General features: G+C 38.1%; 1 protein-coding gene across 1 annotated transcript in view; it reads left to right on the top strand.

The window, feature by feature from the left end:
- Positions 1–1,990: 1,990 nt before the first annotated feature.
- Positions 1,991–13,061, top strand: part of FRYL (FRY like transcription coactivator) — a gene marked incomplete at its 5' end in the record, with an annotated part of 94,051 nt that continues 82,980 nt past the window's right edge. The window contains 2 exons of the mRNA XM_084266690.1: positions 1,991–2,110; positions 9,108–9,161. Coding sequence (XP_084122816.1) covers positions 1,991–2,110; positions 9,108–9,161 — 174 coding nt within the window. The remainder of the gene's footprint in view (positions 2,111–9,107; positions 9,162–13,061) is intronic.

Raw genomic sequence — 13,061 nt, 5'->3', positions numbered from 1 at the left:
ACACTGTTAAAACTTGTGTACATAAAGCAAATCTAAATGTAGTTCTGGGTTAAAGGAGCATGTTATTCCTTCCCAGTTTCCTTGTGGAGAGAAAGAGCTGGTTGAGTACCAGCTTCTTGTTGCTCAGGAGCGTGGATTGGACCAGCTGTGGCATGTTCCCTTCAGACCCCAGCCCTGATAATGAGGGGATTGTGGCATACTCTAGCAGGTAAATCCAGAAGGAGTCAAAGCAGCTGCTTCAATACATTTCTCCTGACCAGACATAGCTCATGATGTTAAAAAGGAGATTTAAACTTCTCATTTCTTTCCAGCCTGCTAGCTTCAATATATGAGTGCAATTTGAGTTGAACAAAGCTTCAGCTTCCTTAGAAACTCCTATTGAGGATAGAAGCACCTCCTTGCTTAGAAATGTGTGGTGTCTGTTAAGGGTCCTTAGGTACTTGATGTTTTACTTTCTTCATCTGCAAATGATCATGAAAGGAAAGTTCTTCAAAACATGCATGTTGAGGCATTCTCCAGTTTTGTTCATCTCATTCTTGGTATTTCAGTTTGTTGCCTACTAAGGACATGCTCCTTTTCACGTCTTCTCCCATCAAACCTCTGTGTACCTGTTCTTGATACATAATGCCTCTCTCTCATTGCCTGGGCTGCCTTTGGAAGTACTGGGGCTCAGGAGTGACAAGGATGCTGGAAAAAGTAGACATTCTCAGTAACCAAAATGCTTTTTAAAAAGTACCTGACACGTTTATACTTCTGTACCAAGGGACAAGCCAATCATCAGATATGGGATAAGAAAGACTTTTTTTCCAAGTCAGATATTTTGGGTTGTTGCTTTTCTTTGCAGCATGTACTTTGGTCTGTTTTCTAACATCCTTGTGTACTTCCCCACCATAGGGATCTAGAACATGGCAGTGTCTTTGATCTCCCTGCGTTCTGTGGCACACGCTCTTCTGTGTCTTTTTAGGACCTCTGTTACCGAGATCAAAGTGCTAGATCAAAGTGTTAGAGGATGTTCAGCAATGCTTTATGGCATGCAGTGTGCATGCATGTCATTCTGGTGTTGCCCCTGGTTGCTGGGAACTCAGCTCTGTGACCTTGGCAAGTCTTTCTAGCCTCGAAGGCGACATACTGCAATTTACGTGCAGGAAAAAATAAGCATTACTCCAGCTAAACAGGGAGTTTGTTAAAAAAAGGGAAAAAACAGGTTATATTTAGTGCTCCCAACCTTATGCAAGGTAACCTGCCTGTTTGATAAGAGGCTTCTCTTTTCACTCATGCTGAATTTTTGTTCACCTCATAATGCATTTGATAAATGAATACTTTCTATGCAGCGTGAGGAAGTCTGAGTTATGTAAAATGTAACTTTCTGAAGTGATAAAAAAAAATATGAATGGCTGAGATTCAAACACAGGAAGATGCGAAGTGATGTAGCAAAGGGTTGGTGTCCATGGCAACTGGCATTTTCATGAATGAGTTGAACAGTGAAAAACTGTTTGAGTAAAAATTGTGGATGGTATTTAGTTACTAGGAATTGCATGTGTACAAGTTGGAAACACAAAAACCATGGAAGTTCATCAAAATTGGCCAACTGCATCTGCAGTTCACATTGGGTGACAACTGTGGTGGTAAAGAAATGTCTTTGAGTGCTCAGGGAGAAAAAATAATGAAGGTGGATAAATGCATGTAAACTTAGTATATGACAGTTGCAGTGTAAGAGTGAAAGTGCTCATCCTTACAAAGAGAGGCTAACATACCCAATGGTATTTATATTGTTCACTTAAACAGTATTTCTAATAAGGAACAAGTCTTTCAGATTTGTGAGTGGAGAAAAGCAGCATGTAAAGAAATGACAAGCACTGTGTTTAGAAGCTTTACTTTATTGTTCTTTATTTTTCTTTTTTTTTCTGTAGCCTCCACACCACCCAGCAGAGTAAATAAACGCAGAGTTGCTCCAAGCCTTGTTTCCACCTGGGAAAAGAGGGGCATCATCATGTCTAACCTTACTATTGATCCAGATGTTAAGCCTGGCGAGTATGTCATCAAAAGCCTCTTTGCTGAATTTGCTGTTCAAGCTGAAAAGAAAATTGAAGTTGTAATGGCTGAACCATTGGTGAGTCCTTTTTTTTTTTCCCCCCACTGTATCCATTGAAATGGTCTTGATTTTTTTTCTAAGATAGTCTGCCTTATCATATGCATGGTTACTGGGAAAAAGCCAAACCAGGTATTGTTGACTTTTCAGAGGGATTACTTCAAGAATAAATATGCTTCTGCAAACAGGATTGCTACCTGGATTATGTTTTATTGACTTCTGCTAAAGCTGTTGTGCAGTGGTTACTGGAAACAAGATCTCTTAGTATTCATGAGTTCTGTAAAGGTACAAAAGCAACAGTGACAACAGAAAATGTTCCTTCATTAACACTGAAAAAGGTTTTCCTATTGATGTTTCTTTGAAATGATACTTGGACAATGTACTTTCAAAAAAAGATGCATTTGGTTTGTTTTCCTAAGTAATGACACCCACACCTGGAACAATATAGTAGCCACTTCAGGCAAAATGCAGAGTTCTGTTGGTGATCTCGACCACAGGATATAGATACAGATGGATGTTTTTTCCAACTTGTAAATATTACTTAGTTGTGTGAGTTTTTCATTTGTTTGCTTTTTGTTTGTTTGGCTGTTTGTTTTTTGCTTGCTTATGCTGTGAGTTAGTATTAATATCCCTTTAAGGTGTGGGCTTTGGGGATTTTCACACAAGTGATTCACCATCCTATGTTCAGTAGGAAATGAAGATGCACCCCCTAATCTCAACGTATGACCTGTAAAGGACATCCCCAGTGCATTACAGCTGTGGTCTGATCAGGTCTTTCTCTAAAATAATATTATTTTTACAGGTATAACTTAATGCAGCAATAATGTCTTCCATGTGGTAATGCAGCTTCTGATGTTCCTGGCTTTGTTCAGTTCCTCAACGTTCTTGTCCCTGTGCTTTTCTTCCTCATTTAATTCTCATCATAAATTTGTATTGAAGATATTTTGTAGTGCAGTTTTTCTCAGAATTTTTCTTCTAATGATGCATATAGTCTTCACAACCACCTAATACTTAATTTTGGTGGAGATTCATGAAGTGCTTACTGTATAGCTTAAAAAAGGCCATTCTGTTACAAAATCAAGTTTACTGGATATAGTTGCAATTTAAACAAAAAATTAAAATTTCTGTAGTGACAGGAAATCATGATTCTGCATGCCCAAGGCATGATGTTAAGATTAGGCTTTGTTACGGGCATGCTATCAAGTAAACCATTGTTCTGAGTGTCTCATTTCCTCCAGATAGCATTAAATGGCTAGAAAAAAATAAGTTTATCCATCCCATAATGCCCTTACTTGTTTCCTACATACCTCTCAAATTTTATAAGAAATGAGACAGACTCACACCTTCATTACAAGAATTTGCTAGTTCTTTTATTGGTCACCTTTCAGAGAAAGTAGGCCTGACCTTGGGGTTGGAGGGGCACGAGCTCAAAAGATTGTGTCTCCATTTCTCCTTCTAATCTGCAGGTACAGGACAGGTTTACTGGTTTCAGAATTGACAGACATGCTTGCATTAGAGCTGCAGCACTAGAGGATGTTTTCCATGTTGTTCAGCCAGGAATACTCATTTAATTGTTATTTCTAAATAGATGCAATTATTTTGTTTGAATGCAATTTAAAGTTTATTAGTTCCTTACATATATGTGGGGGGCCGTAATCTCTACATTACCACCTCTTGGACAAAATAGGTCAATGATATAAAATAGATTTGGTATGCAATGAATTTGAGTGTTGATATTTTAAAGTTATTTTAGTTGTAAGCAAAAGATAAATAATCTGAAATAACTAGAAAGTCAACTAAATTAAAAGGCCTCTTTTTGTAACTACTGCTTGCAAAAAATGTTTTTATTGCTGTGAATGACCCTGTTACAGAAAAAAGCTCATTGGACCCCAGTTTTGAAACTTTAGGAAAAATGTTAGAAGCAGTAGTCCAGAACACAAAAAGGGGGCTAAACATATTTTGATCTGAGTGGATCATGTTCAACTCGAACCCTTGGTAGATAGAGGGCTGAGGAAAAGGAAACCCTTATGCATACCTCCTTAGGTGTACATTGTATATATATGTGTGTGTGTGTGTGTGTGTACTGTGCAAGCCCACTTCTGCTTCCTTATGGACACCCAGAAGAGTTGGTAAGAAAGCACAAGAACATTAGTAGGAAAAGAGACATCCCACCAGTGAAGGGTATGTGGTTAGGAGGTGATAGGAGAGCTGTGGGGATGGTGATGCTGCGTGTGGAAAAGGAGCCAGCTCCACTTGTGATGCAAAGCTTGTCCATAGAGCAGATTGAATAAATACTTTCCCTGCCACACTGTTACCTGTTAAACTATTTCTATGATTAACAGATTTTAAAACAAGAAGTTAAAAATTAGAAAGCCTGTGAAACAAATGGAATTATGCAGTCCAGGTCTTCTGTTTGGTAAGGTTTTGTGGTGTTTGCATGAAATCTACATTAGTCAGGATCTCTTAAAAGATTCTGAAATTGTTATTCTGCTGTGTATACACCAGGCTTTGGGGATAATATGAAATAAATACTTGCCCAGTAGTCATTTGGGGAAGTCTTTTGAACAGTTCTGTCTGGGTTCATTTGCTAAGTTGTATTTCTTTAAACAAATTATTTGAATGCAGTCAAATGTGAATTTGCACATACAGCCAACATTCCTTGCTGGTGGGAAGGAAGGGCTGTATAGAAACCCAGAAATTTAAGAGATGTGCTGGAAGCTTCGGGAAAGTAAAACCACCTGAGCCTGTGTAGCACAGAGAGTCCCTAAGTGCCTGAGTGAAAGGAAGCACTAAAGTGGTTTTATTTTTGTGTGTAGTATTTGATATAAATAGTGAATATTCAGTTCTGGTGCATGACATTTAAAGAGGAGACAAAAGGCTGAAGGGGCACAGGAACGGCACTGATTGGGATTGGAGAAAAGGCTTTACAGGAAGAAAGGAAAGCCTTTTATCATTTTACAGTGATTTGATTTTGTGGGATGACTTAGCTACAAATAATAAAGTTTGTGGAGAATATATATAGGGTCAGATAAATCTTTAATGTGCTAGATGAAGCTAGGCTGTTGGATGAAGCGTTTGGAGAGAATTTGGACCCAGACCAATTAAAGTTGGGAGCTAGACACTTTCTAAAACTTGAAGATGAACATGTCACCGAAGGATGAAAAGCAAATTAAAAATTAATTGCTAAATACATTTTAAAAACCCAACAAGCTTTGGATCAAGCTGGCACGTGGGAGTGAAGGGATGGTACTGTTTTGGCCAGTTGTATGAGTTTCATCTAGGAGCAACTGACTTGTGGTTTTTAAAAGTAACGAAATGGTTTCTCAGGAAGTAAACAAGTAGTTTTCTTTGACTGATTTAATTGGGAGTTCTCTGCTTGAAAAACTTTAATGCTGCAGAATTTCCCAAGTTATGGAAAGAGCTTATCAGCAAATGCTTAAAATAAATGTGTATCCACAGGAAGGAAGATAATCCTTTTAGTGAGTAAATTAAATTAAGACACTGTTTTTCACCTCCCCTCCTTTTAAAAATATCAGTTCTTCTAAGTCTTTTGTAGTACTACATAGTTTTAAAGGAAAAGAGCTCAGGCACAATTTAGCATAGCTTACAATACTTTGCCTCATTTGAGTGAGGATGACTCTGAGGCATAATATGGGCCCTCCTCAATTGTCAAACAAACTGTAGCAGTGAAAATGATCAGTGATCAATTCAGTTACCTTGTGTATTGCCAGGCTGTGTGCCAACGTAGATGGTTAGAATTTGAGCAGAGATAGTTTAATATGGTACCACCAAGTTACCAAGCTGTTAACTAGGCAAGTTGCAGACTGATGAAACTTTAGTTGGATCTCACATCTAAGTCAAAACCAGCACGAATGTTGTGCTGGTGTTGGCAACAGGCTTATTTCATCCCATCATGGGAGAAACTAAATGTTGCTCAGACTAGCACTGTGTGCTTTTTCAAACCTTGCCCAGGTGCTTTCTTAAGCCCATTTGGAATTTGTAAAATTGAGCATACTGCCTTTTTTCTCATATGCTGGTCTGATGCTGGGACAATGATGCAGGTGCCGTCCAACGCCCAGGCTAAGGGAGGTGAGATGACATCACTTGGCTGATTTCTTGCAGCTTGGAGGACAGAATCAAGTGGTTTCATGGTGTTCACCCGAGCGCCCTGCTGAGGTGTGCCAATCACCCGAGGTCGGTGCTGGTGAACGCTGGAGAAGGGCCAACGGGTGGTACCTTTTTCCACAGGTGCTGTTGTTTGCACAACACACGCACGTCTGTCTACATCCTGATTGCTGCTGCCTGCCATATGTTGACATTTCTGCTTTACGCAATGGATGCAAACTGCTCGCTGGTTAATTCAGTACTGGGGTGGTTTGGCTTTTTGTTCAGGGTTTTGTTTTTTGTTTTTTTCTTCATTTTGCTTGTAAAAGATAAATGTAGACCTCTTATTTCTATGCCTCTGAACCTCATGAAGCCAGGAAAATAAATCTTAAATAATTAATTCAGTGAAAGTTTCCAGACCTTTACTTTATGCTGGTTTTTTTAATGACATTTTTTTCAAAGTCATGTGAGATGGCTGGGGCCATGACAAAGCAGAGATGAAGCAAGACATTGGAAGACAATGAATTATAGAGCTGTACAGATAATTCAAAGGCCTTGTTAAACCTGTGACTGGGTTAGAAAGTATTTGGTCATGTCACATTTGTTTGGTCAGTGTTACATTAACTAAGGTGATATTTACCTTTTAGCAGTGAAGATTTTTAACGCTAAGGAAAATAATAGAGAAGATGACAAAGTTGTGTGGTCTTCATTCTTTCTGATACTAAAAATCTTAAAAGTTACATCAGCATTTGATGTACAGAAGTGTCTCAATCAGCATACAATGTGGGGGGGGAAGTTAAACTTTCAGAATGATCTTAAAAATAGTTTGCCATTTATTGACATGGATTTCAATTTCATCTTAAGACTTAAAGATTATTTCAGATCCCTTTGATTTGCTAGTTTTCTTTTCTTTAGCTGTTTCTGGTTTTAGACACATGCAGTGGGTATAATGAACCGAGTGTTTGTTCACCTGTATAAAAGTTTTCAGCACCGTAGTGGAAACGTGACATCTCAGGGCACTGGATCATAAGGAGACTTAGGGAACCTGATTTTCACCATTTTCTTGCAAGAAAAGTAACTTCTCCAGTTTTTGGGGAAATATTTTTCTGGTTATTTTCCTGCAGCATATGCAGCAATACACAATGTTTATATAGGGTGGAACTTTTCAAATGTTTCTGCTTTGTAGATAGGGTTGCCATTATTTGTGCAGTGTATCTAAATGTGTGGTACAGATAACACAAATTCACCTACAGTAGATGTTTCCTGATAAAAATGGGGAGGGAGGAATACTAGTTGAAAGGGAATTTTGATTTGCAAGTGCTCTCTAGAGCTTTTAGTATCTGCTGCAAAATGTCAATTTTCATAACCGGATTTTGAGCAGGCTCCACACTTAAAAATGTATGAATTTGTCAAATTCAGCAAAGTGTTTATTTGCCAGTATCTGGAACCTATCCCCCCCTTGCTTTACATTACACTGTGAAGGAACATTGGCTAATATGTCAGCTGATGAACAAATGGAATACTTTTGGAGTATTGAATGCATTGTCCTGAAAACACCCAATTTTTAAAAGTATTTTTATATTTAGGCAAGCTGGAAGTCTCCATAAATGAGTGGTTTTCCTAGACAATTAAGTGGGTTTCTTTGGATTGTAGAAGGTGAAAATGGTCCAGTTTGTGAACTGGTACCTGGATTATTTCAAGTTATACTTTCAGAATAGGCAAATGCTTTTTGCCTGAGCAATGTTGGATTCAAGTTTCCAGAGGTTGTAGTAGTTGTGTCACACCAAATCCAGCTGCGCTCACATCAGAAAATGCCAGAAAATGTTTTGTGCTTTCAGTGTTACAATTAAGGCAAGCAGAAAATAAGCTGCCAGTTAGAATCTTGGACTGGGTACGTGCAATCCCTGTTTACACCTGCTTAACACTCAGCCTGTCTGTGGCAGCCTTGCACGTGGTGAGTGCCAGACAGCAGCGACTTCTGCATTTTCTGTCAGCAGCCTGATAGGGTGGGTGTTGTCTCTTATTAAACTGCTGAGCACTCTCTTTGCTGAGAGCAGTCCTGACTGTTGGTACTTCCAACATCTATCTCCCTTTACATCCCACACCAGGCAAGTTAATGGCTCTTCCAGTTCGCTACTTAACTTGCTTAGTGAAAGCTCTGTGTTTGCTTACTGCAAGCTAATGGGAGGTGTTAACTCCTTACCTGGAATGCTTTTTCTATTTCTGCCCCCCCCCCAACTAATTTATGATAAAGTAAAAAAATAGTTTGAAGTGTAAAATTGGGAATTGGACTCAAAGATCTCTTGAGGTCCCTTCCAACCCCTACAATTCTGTGATTCTGTGATTTAAATAGCAAAAAATGCTCATCACGTCTTTATAAATCTTACTGCTTTGCTGTATGCCCTTGAAGCTGTTACTGTGGCACTTGGCTTGCTGTAAGTCATTGACCCTCAGATCCAGCACATAGGATGTAGGTGTAGGGGTTTTTCGGTTTTATTTTTGTGTGTATATTCCCCTTTTCTGAGTTTCCAGATACCTATAGACATTGTATTTCTTCTAACTGTATAATTTGGTACTCTCACCAGTGACTAGTAAGAATTGCTCTTACAGTGCTATTACAGTTCATGAGTATTTTGTTTTTGTAATTCTTTAATTATGACCAAATCGTTTTGCAGGAACATGTTACAATTTGATAGGTATTTGACAGTCTTTAACATTATTACTTCTAAGCTAAAAACTAACCTTAGATGCACACTTCACTTCTTTGGAAATGGTCCTAGCTGAAAAATAATGCAAATATTCCCATTAAAAGTTATTTCTTTGGTCTGTAATTTAACTGAGAAAGAACGAATCTATTTTTGACAAGTCAGTTACATTGTGAAAATCATGTTTCTTTTCATTTTATTTTTTACAGGAAAAGCTCTTGTCCAGATCTCTTCAAAGAGGTGAAGATCTTCAGTTTGATCAGGTAGGGGATACTTAATTGAAGGCAGTTTTGATTAAAGTGGCCTCTGGTTTTGCACAATAGTGATTCCACTGTTGTAATGACTTGGAACATCCTCGTCTGAGTCAGTGTCAGGAGATTTAAATCTTGAATATTATCTAGACTTTGTTTTGCATTGTAGAATATGATAGTAAGAAACTGCAAGAATAGATTAATTATTTGAAGGTGGCAGTGAAAGCTGCTGGAGGGAAGGTGCTGAAATATGGTGGAGGGTGAAAAGACCTAATTTTCTATTCCTGTGAACAGGCTTTGTGTCCCCTCAGCCATTGTCACTGGTTCAGTGTTGGGGGTTCTGCTTTTATAAGCAAACACTGTGAATTTCTGTAACATGGCTTTTACTGAGGCCTTTTGGATTCTGTGGCCAAAGGCATAAGGTAGTTTCAATGTGTGAAAGACCTTGGTGTCAGCAGGTTTGTTCCTCTGACATCTTCTTGCTCCTCCCTCTGGCTGCCCTTTCTGTTGGTGTGTTTTCCCCCTTCTTAACTATGTTGTCTCAGAGGCACTGCCACTCTCAGGGATGGGCTTGGCCATGGCCAGCAGTAGGTTCATCTTGAAGCCAGTTGGCATTGTCTTTGTCAGACCTAGGGAAAGCTGGTGGCTTCTCACAGAAGCCACCCCTGTAGCCCCCCAACATTGAAATCATTGCCATGCAAACCCAACATACCCAGACCAAGAGGTCTGCTATTAGATTCGAGTATGCAAAATTAATAGTTTTAACTTTTCAAATAGTATAAACCTTGTATTTGTCAGTGAGGATTTAATTGGAACAAAAAGAGATGTATGTCTACACATCCTAACTGATAAATTTTTTAGCATTTTTGTACCAGTGCTTTCCCTTTATCATTCCCAGCACATCAAGAAGCTTCTGGAGAGGAATTTTTTTTTTTTATAGAGGATCTATTGCACTCCTTAAAATATTTTTTGCTTGTACAGCTTGAATCTGAAATAGCTTGTATTTTTCTTCTTTTGTTTGTTGTAGAAATGATACTTGGCAATTTCCTACTCTTGTCCTAAGGCACCAAAACTTTATGATCATGCAGAAGCATATCTTGGCCATCTCACTGCTGAAAGCAGATGTGTCGCAGGGGCTCAGGCTTGGTCGTGATTAAGCACAACTTAAAGGGTCAGGATTTTGGCCATAGCTGGTATTTGGGCTCTGTTTGTACTGCTGCTTTCAACCTGGGCATAATTTCATGCTAAAATAAAAAGGTTTTCTTAGAATTTTTATATAAGGTGATCTTGAATTTTGTATCCAGGCATTATGATAATTATTTTAAATAAAAAGAATTAAGTGTATAGCTTGTTCTCCTTAGCAGCTTTCATCTTCATGACAATTCTAACACATTTTCACTAAAATGTTAGGATGCAAAACTTGGCAGGAAAGAAATAATTACAATGCACAACTGATTTTTCATTTTAAGAGGAAAATGCTTTCTAATGCCAGTAGTTTCTGGATTTAGCACTTTACCAATGACAGATATTTTTTAATGCATGTGATGCAGCTTGTTTTTGTGGAAGATGACGTAAATTGCCTAATTGGTAGAAGGTTTATGAATGGCAGCAGTATTAATATACTGTGTAAACTTGCAGAAAAAGTTAAGGAAAAGGTTTAGTAAAGCCTAAAATGCAACTTTCTTCTTTTTCTTCTGCTAATAAAACCTATCAGTTCAGAAGTGGGGCAGGGAGAAGTAGTCCTTTGTGGGGTCTTTTACATTGATAGCACAGGGCAACTTAAACATTGGCCTAATCTGTTCGTCTCCTGATACGTGGATATGTATTGGGTATACCCTTATTTTCAGAGAAAGAAAAATTAATGTATTTCTCTAGTGCTAAGTTTTTATTTTGGGTTATGGGAATTGTCAGTAAATTCTGAAGGCAAAACACATTTTGAATTACTGTGGTTGGTGCCTTGAACAGCCTAGTCTAGTGAGAGGTGTCCCTGCCTATGGCAGGGGGTTGGAACTTGATGATCTTTAAACCATTCCATGATTCTATGATAGATCACTTCTTCATACAATTTTGTTTTATCTTTCATTCTAAGGATTGCTATTTACATTCATGATTTTATGCTGAGTCTAATACCTTTCAGAAGGTAGGTTAGAAGCTCATGAAGAAGGTTTGTTCCTTCTGTTTTCTGAATCTTTTTTTCCCCTTCAAATATATTAGTGCTTTAAATTGTTAACATGCTCATAGCTGAAGTGATGTCAGTAGATATGTTTGAGTGCTTCAAGCTGATACAAGCAAGAGGCATTTCTTCCACGTGAAATCTCAGTGAAGATTTTTCTAAGCTTTATCAGTACAAATGAGTCTTTTGAGTTCTTTTTTCTTTATGCTCCATCATACTGAAGGATAGCAACTTTAATAGAAACACACAGATGTCTACAACTTCATCGTAGTTCTTTTGTCTCCTCCATCTTCACAGGTTTTCACAATTTCTTTTTTTCCAAGGAATTCTGTCAGAGCTCCACCAAGAAAATTCTCTTGAATTCTTCTTGAGCAATATCTTAATCATTTCATTGTGCACTGCTTCATTTGACATCACAGTGTAACTTCACTGTGGAAAAGTTGAGCTGCTTTTTACTGTGCACCTCTCAAAGCTGGTTGTGTGTGTGTGTGACTGCATTTATCTGTTTTGTATGGGTATCAGTGCATGAGGAAGGCTTACAACATGCTTGCTTTGCAAAGCAAGTCATAAAGAGTTCAATGTATATTAGTAGAAGAATTAAGGTATTCTCAATATTTAGTGTTTGTTCTGAGATGACACTATAGCAAGCCTCAAAAAGTATTTCTAGCTTCTCTTTTCTGTGTTAAAAAGGCTTTGTATGGTTTTGTTGCCTGCAGTAACTGCCTTCATCTTCTTCTGCAATTAGCTCAATGTGCAGCAGGCATGCCTAGCTTTTCCACTGAATCCCTTTTTAGTGAGTGTCCTGGTGGAGGACAGTAATAATAAGAAAGTGTAACCTGATTATTCTAGTAAAAAATCCTTACTGAATCCTAGTTCCTGTTCAAATTTAGAATATATGTAGTTTGTGTTGTATACTGGGATTTCAAATTTTATGAACTCACAGAATCAGAATGAGATCCTCCTGAGTCTTCCATATGGTTAACCCGCCCCCACTCTTTCTCCAAACCTGAAAAACCAAGAGGCTTCAAATGAGGACAAAGAAATGATGGTATTGATGTTATCTTGGTTTTCAGGAATGGTGAATAATAGATAGTTATGGCATGAGGATGGCTTCCAGTGAAATGTCTTAGTTGAAAGATGCAAAATGTAATTAATACATGACGTTAGTGAGCAGGGTGGTAACTCCTTTTCCCATCAGTGCTTTGGGGATGGGCTTGCTCCCTACTGCCTCGTGACAGGGAGTTTCTACATGCTTTATGCTGTATTTCTCCAGTTGTTCTTCTCAAAGCTTCAGTGCTGTTGAGTTCTGTTAAAGGAAGCCTTGAGAATGTAAGTTTTCATGGCTTCTTAAAGTCTTCCTTCTATAACGGTTTCTATTGCCACTGTTTCACAGATGAGGATACAGATCATATGGGTTTTCTGAAGAGAGAGTAGTAGATAATTACGCTTAAGGTAAATTGAGCTTGAGATATAGACCAGTCAAATACGTTAAAATAGAAAGGCTTTAATTTCTGTTTCTATAATAACCAAAAGAAACATGCTTTTGAAGATTACATACTTGCTCAATTTAGGAGGGTTACCTCTTACCCATCATGTAAAGTAAAGGTAGGTACATATGCTTCAGACATGCATAATGGCAACATTCAGGGTCATCCTAAAATCTGTGCTGCATTCTCAATGATTTTTTAATGTGCTGTCTGTATAAACCTAAAGTTTAAATTTATCATAATAATTGACTC

Source organism: Gallinula chloropus (assembly GCF_964237585.1).
Source record: "Gallinula chloropus genome assembly, chromosome: 7".
In the NCBI taxonomy this organism is placed as follows: domain Eukaryota; kingdom Metazoa; phylum Chordata; class Aves; order Gruiformes; family Rallidae; genus Gallinula; species Gallinula chloropus.
The sequence above is the reverse complement of the archived record's forward strand: the minus strand, read 5'-3'. Positions and strand labels throughout refer to the sequence as shown.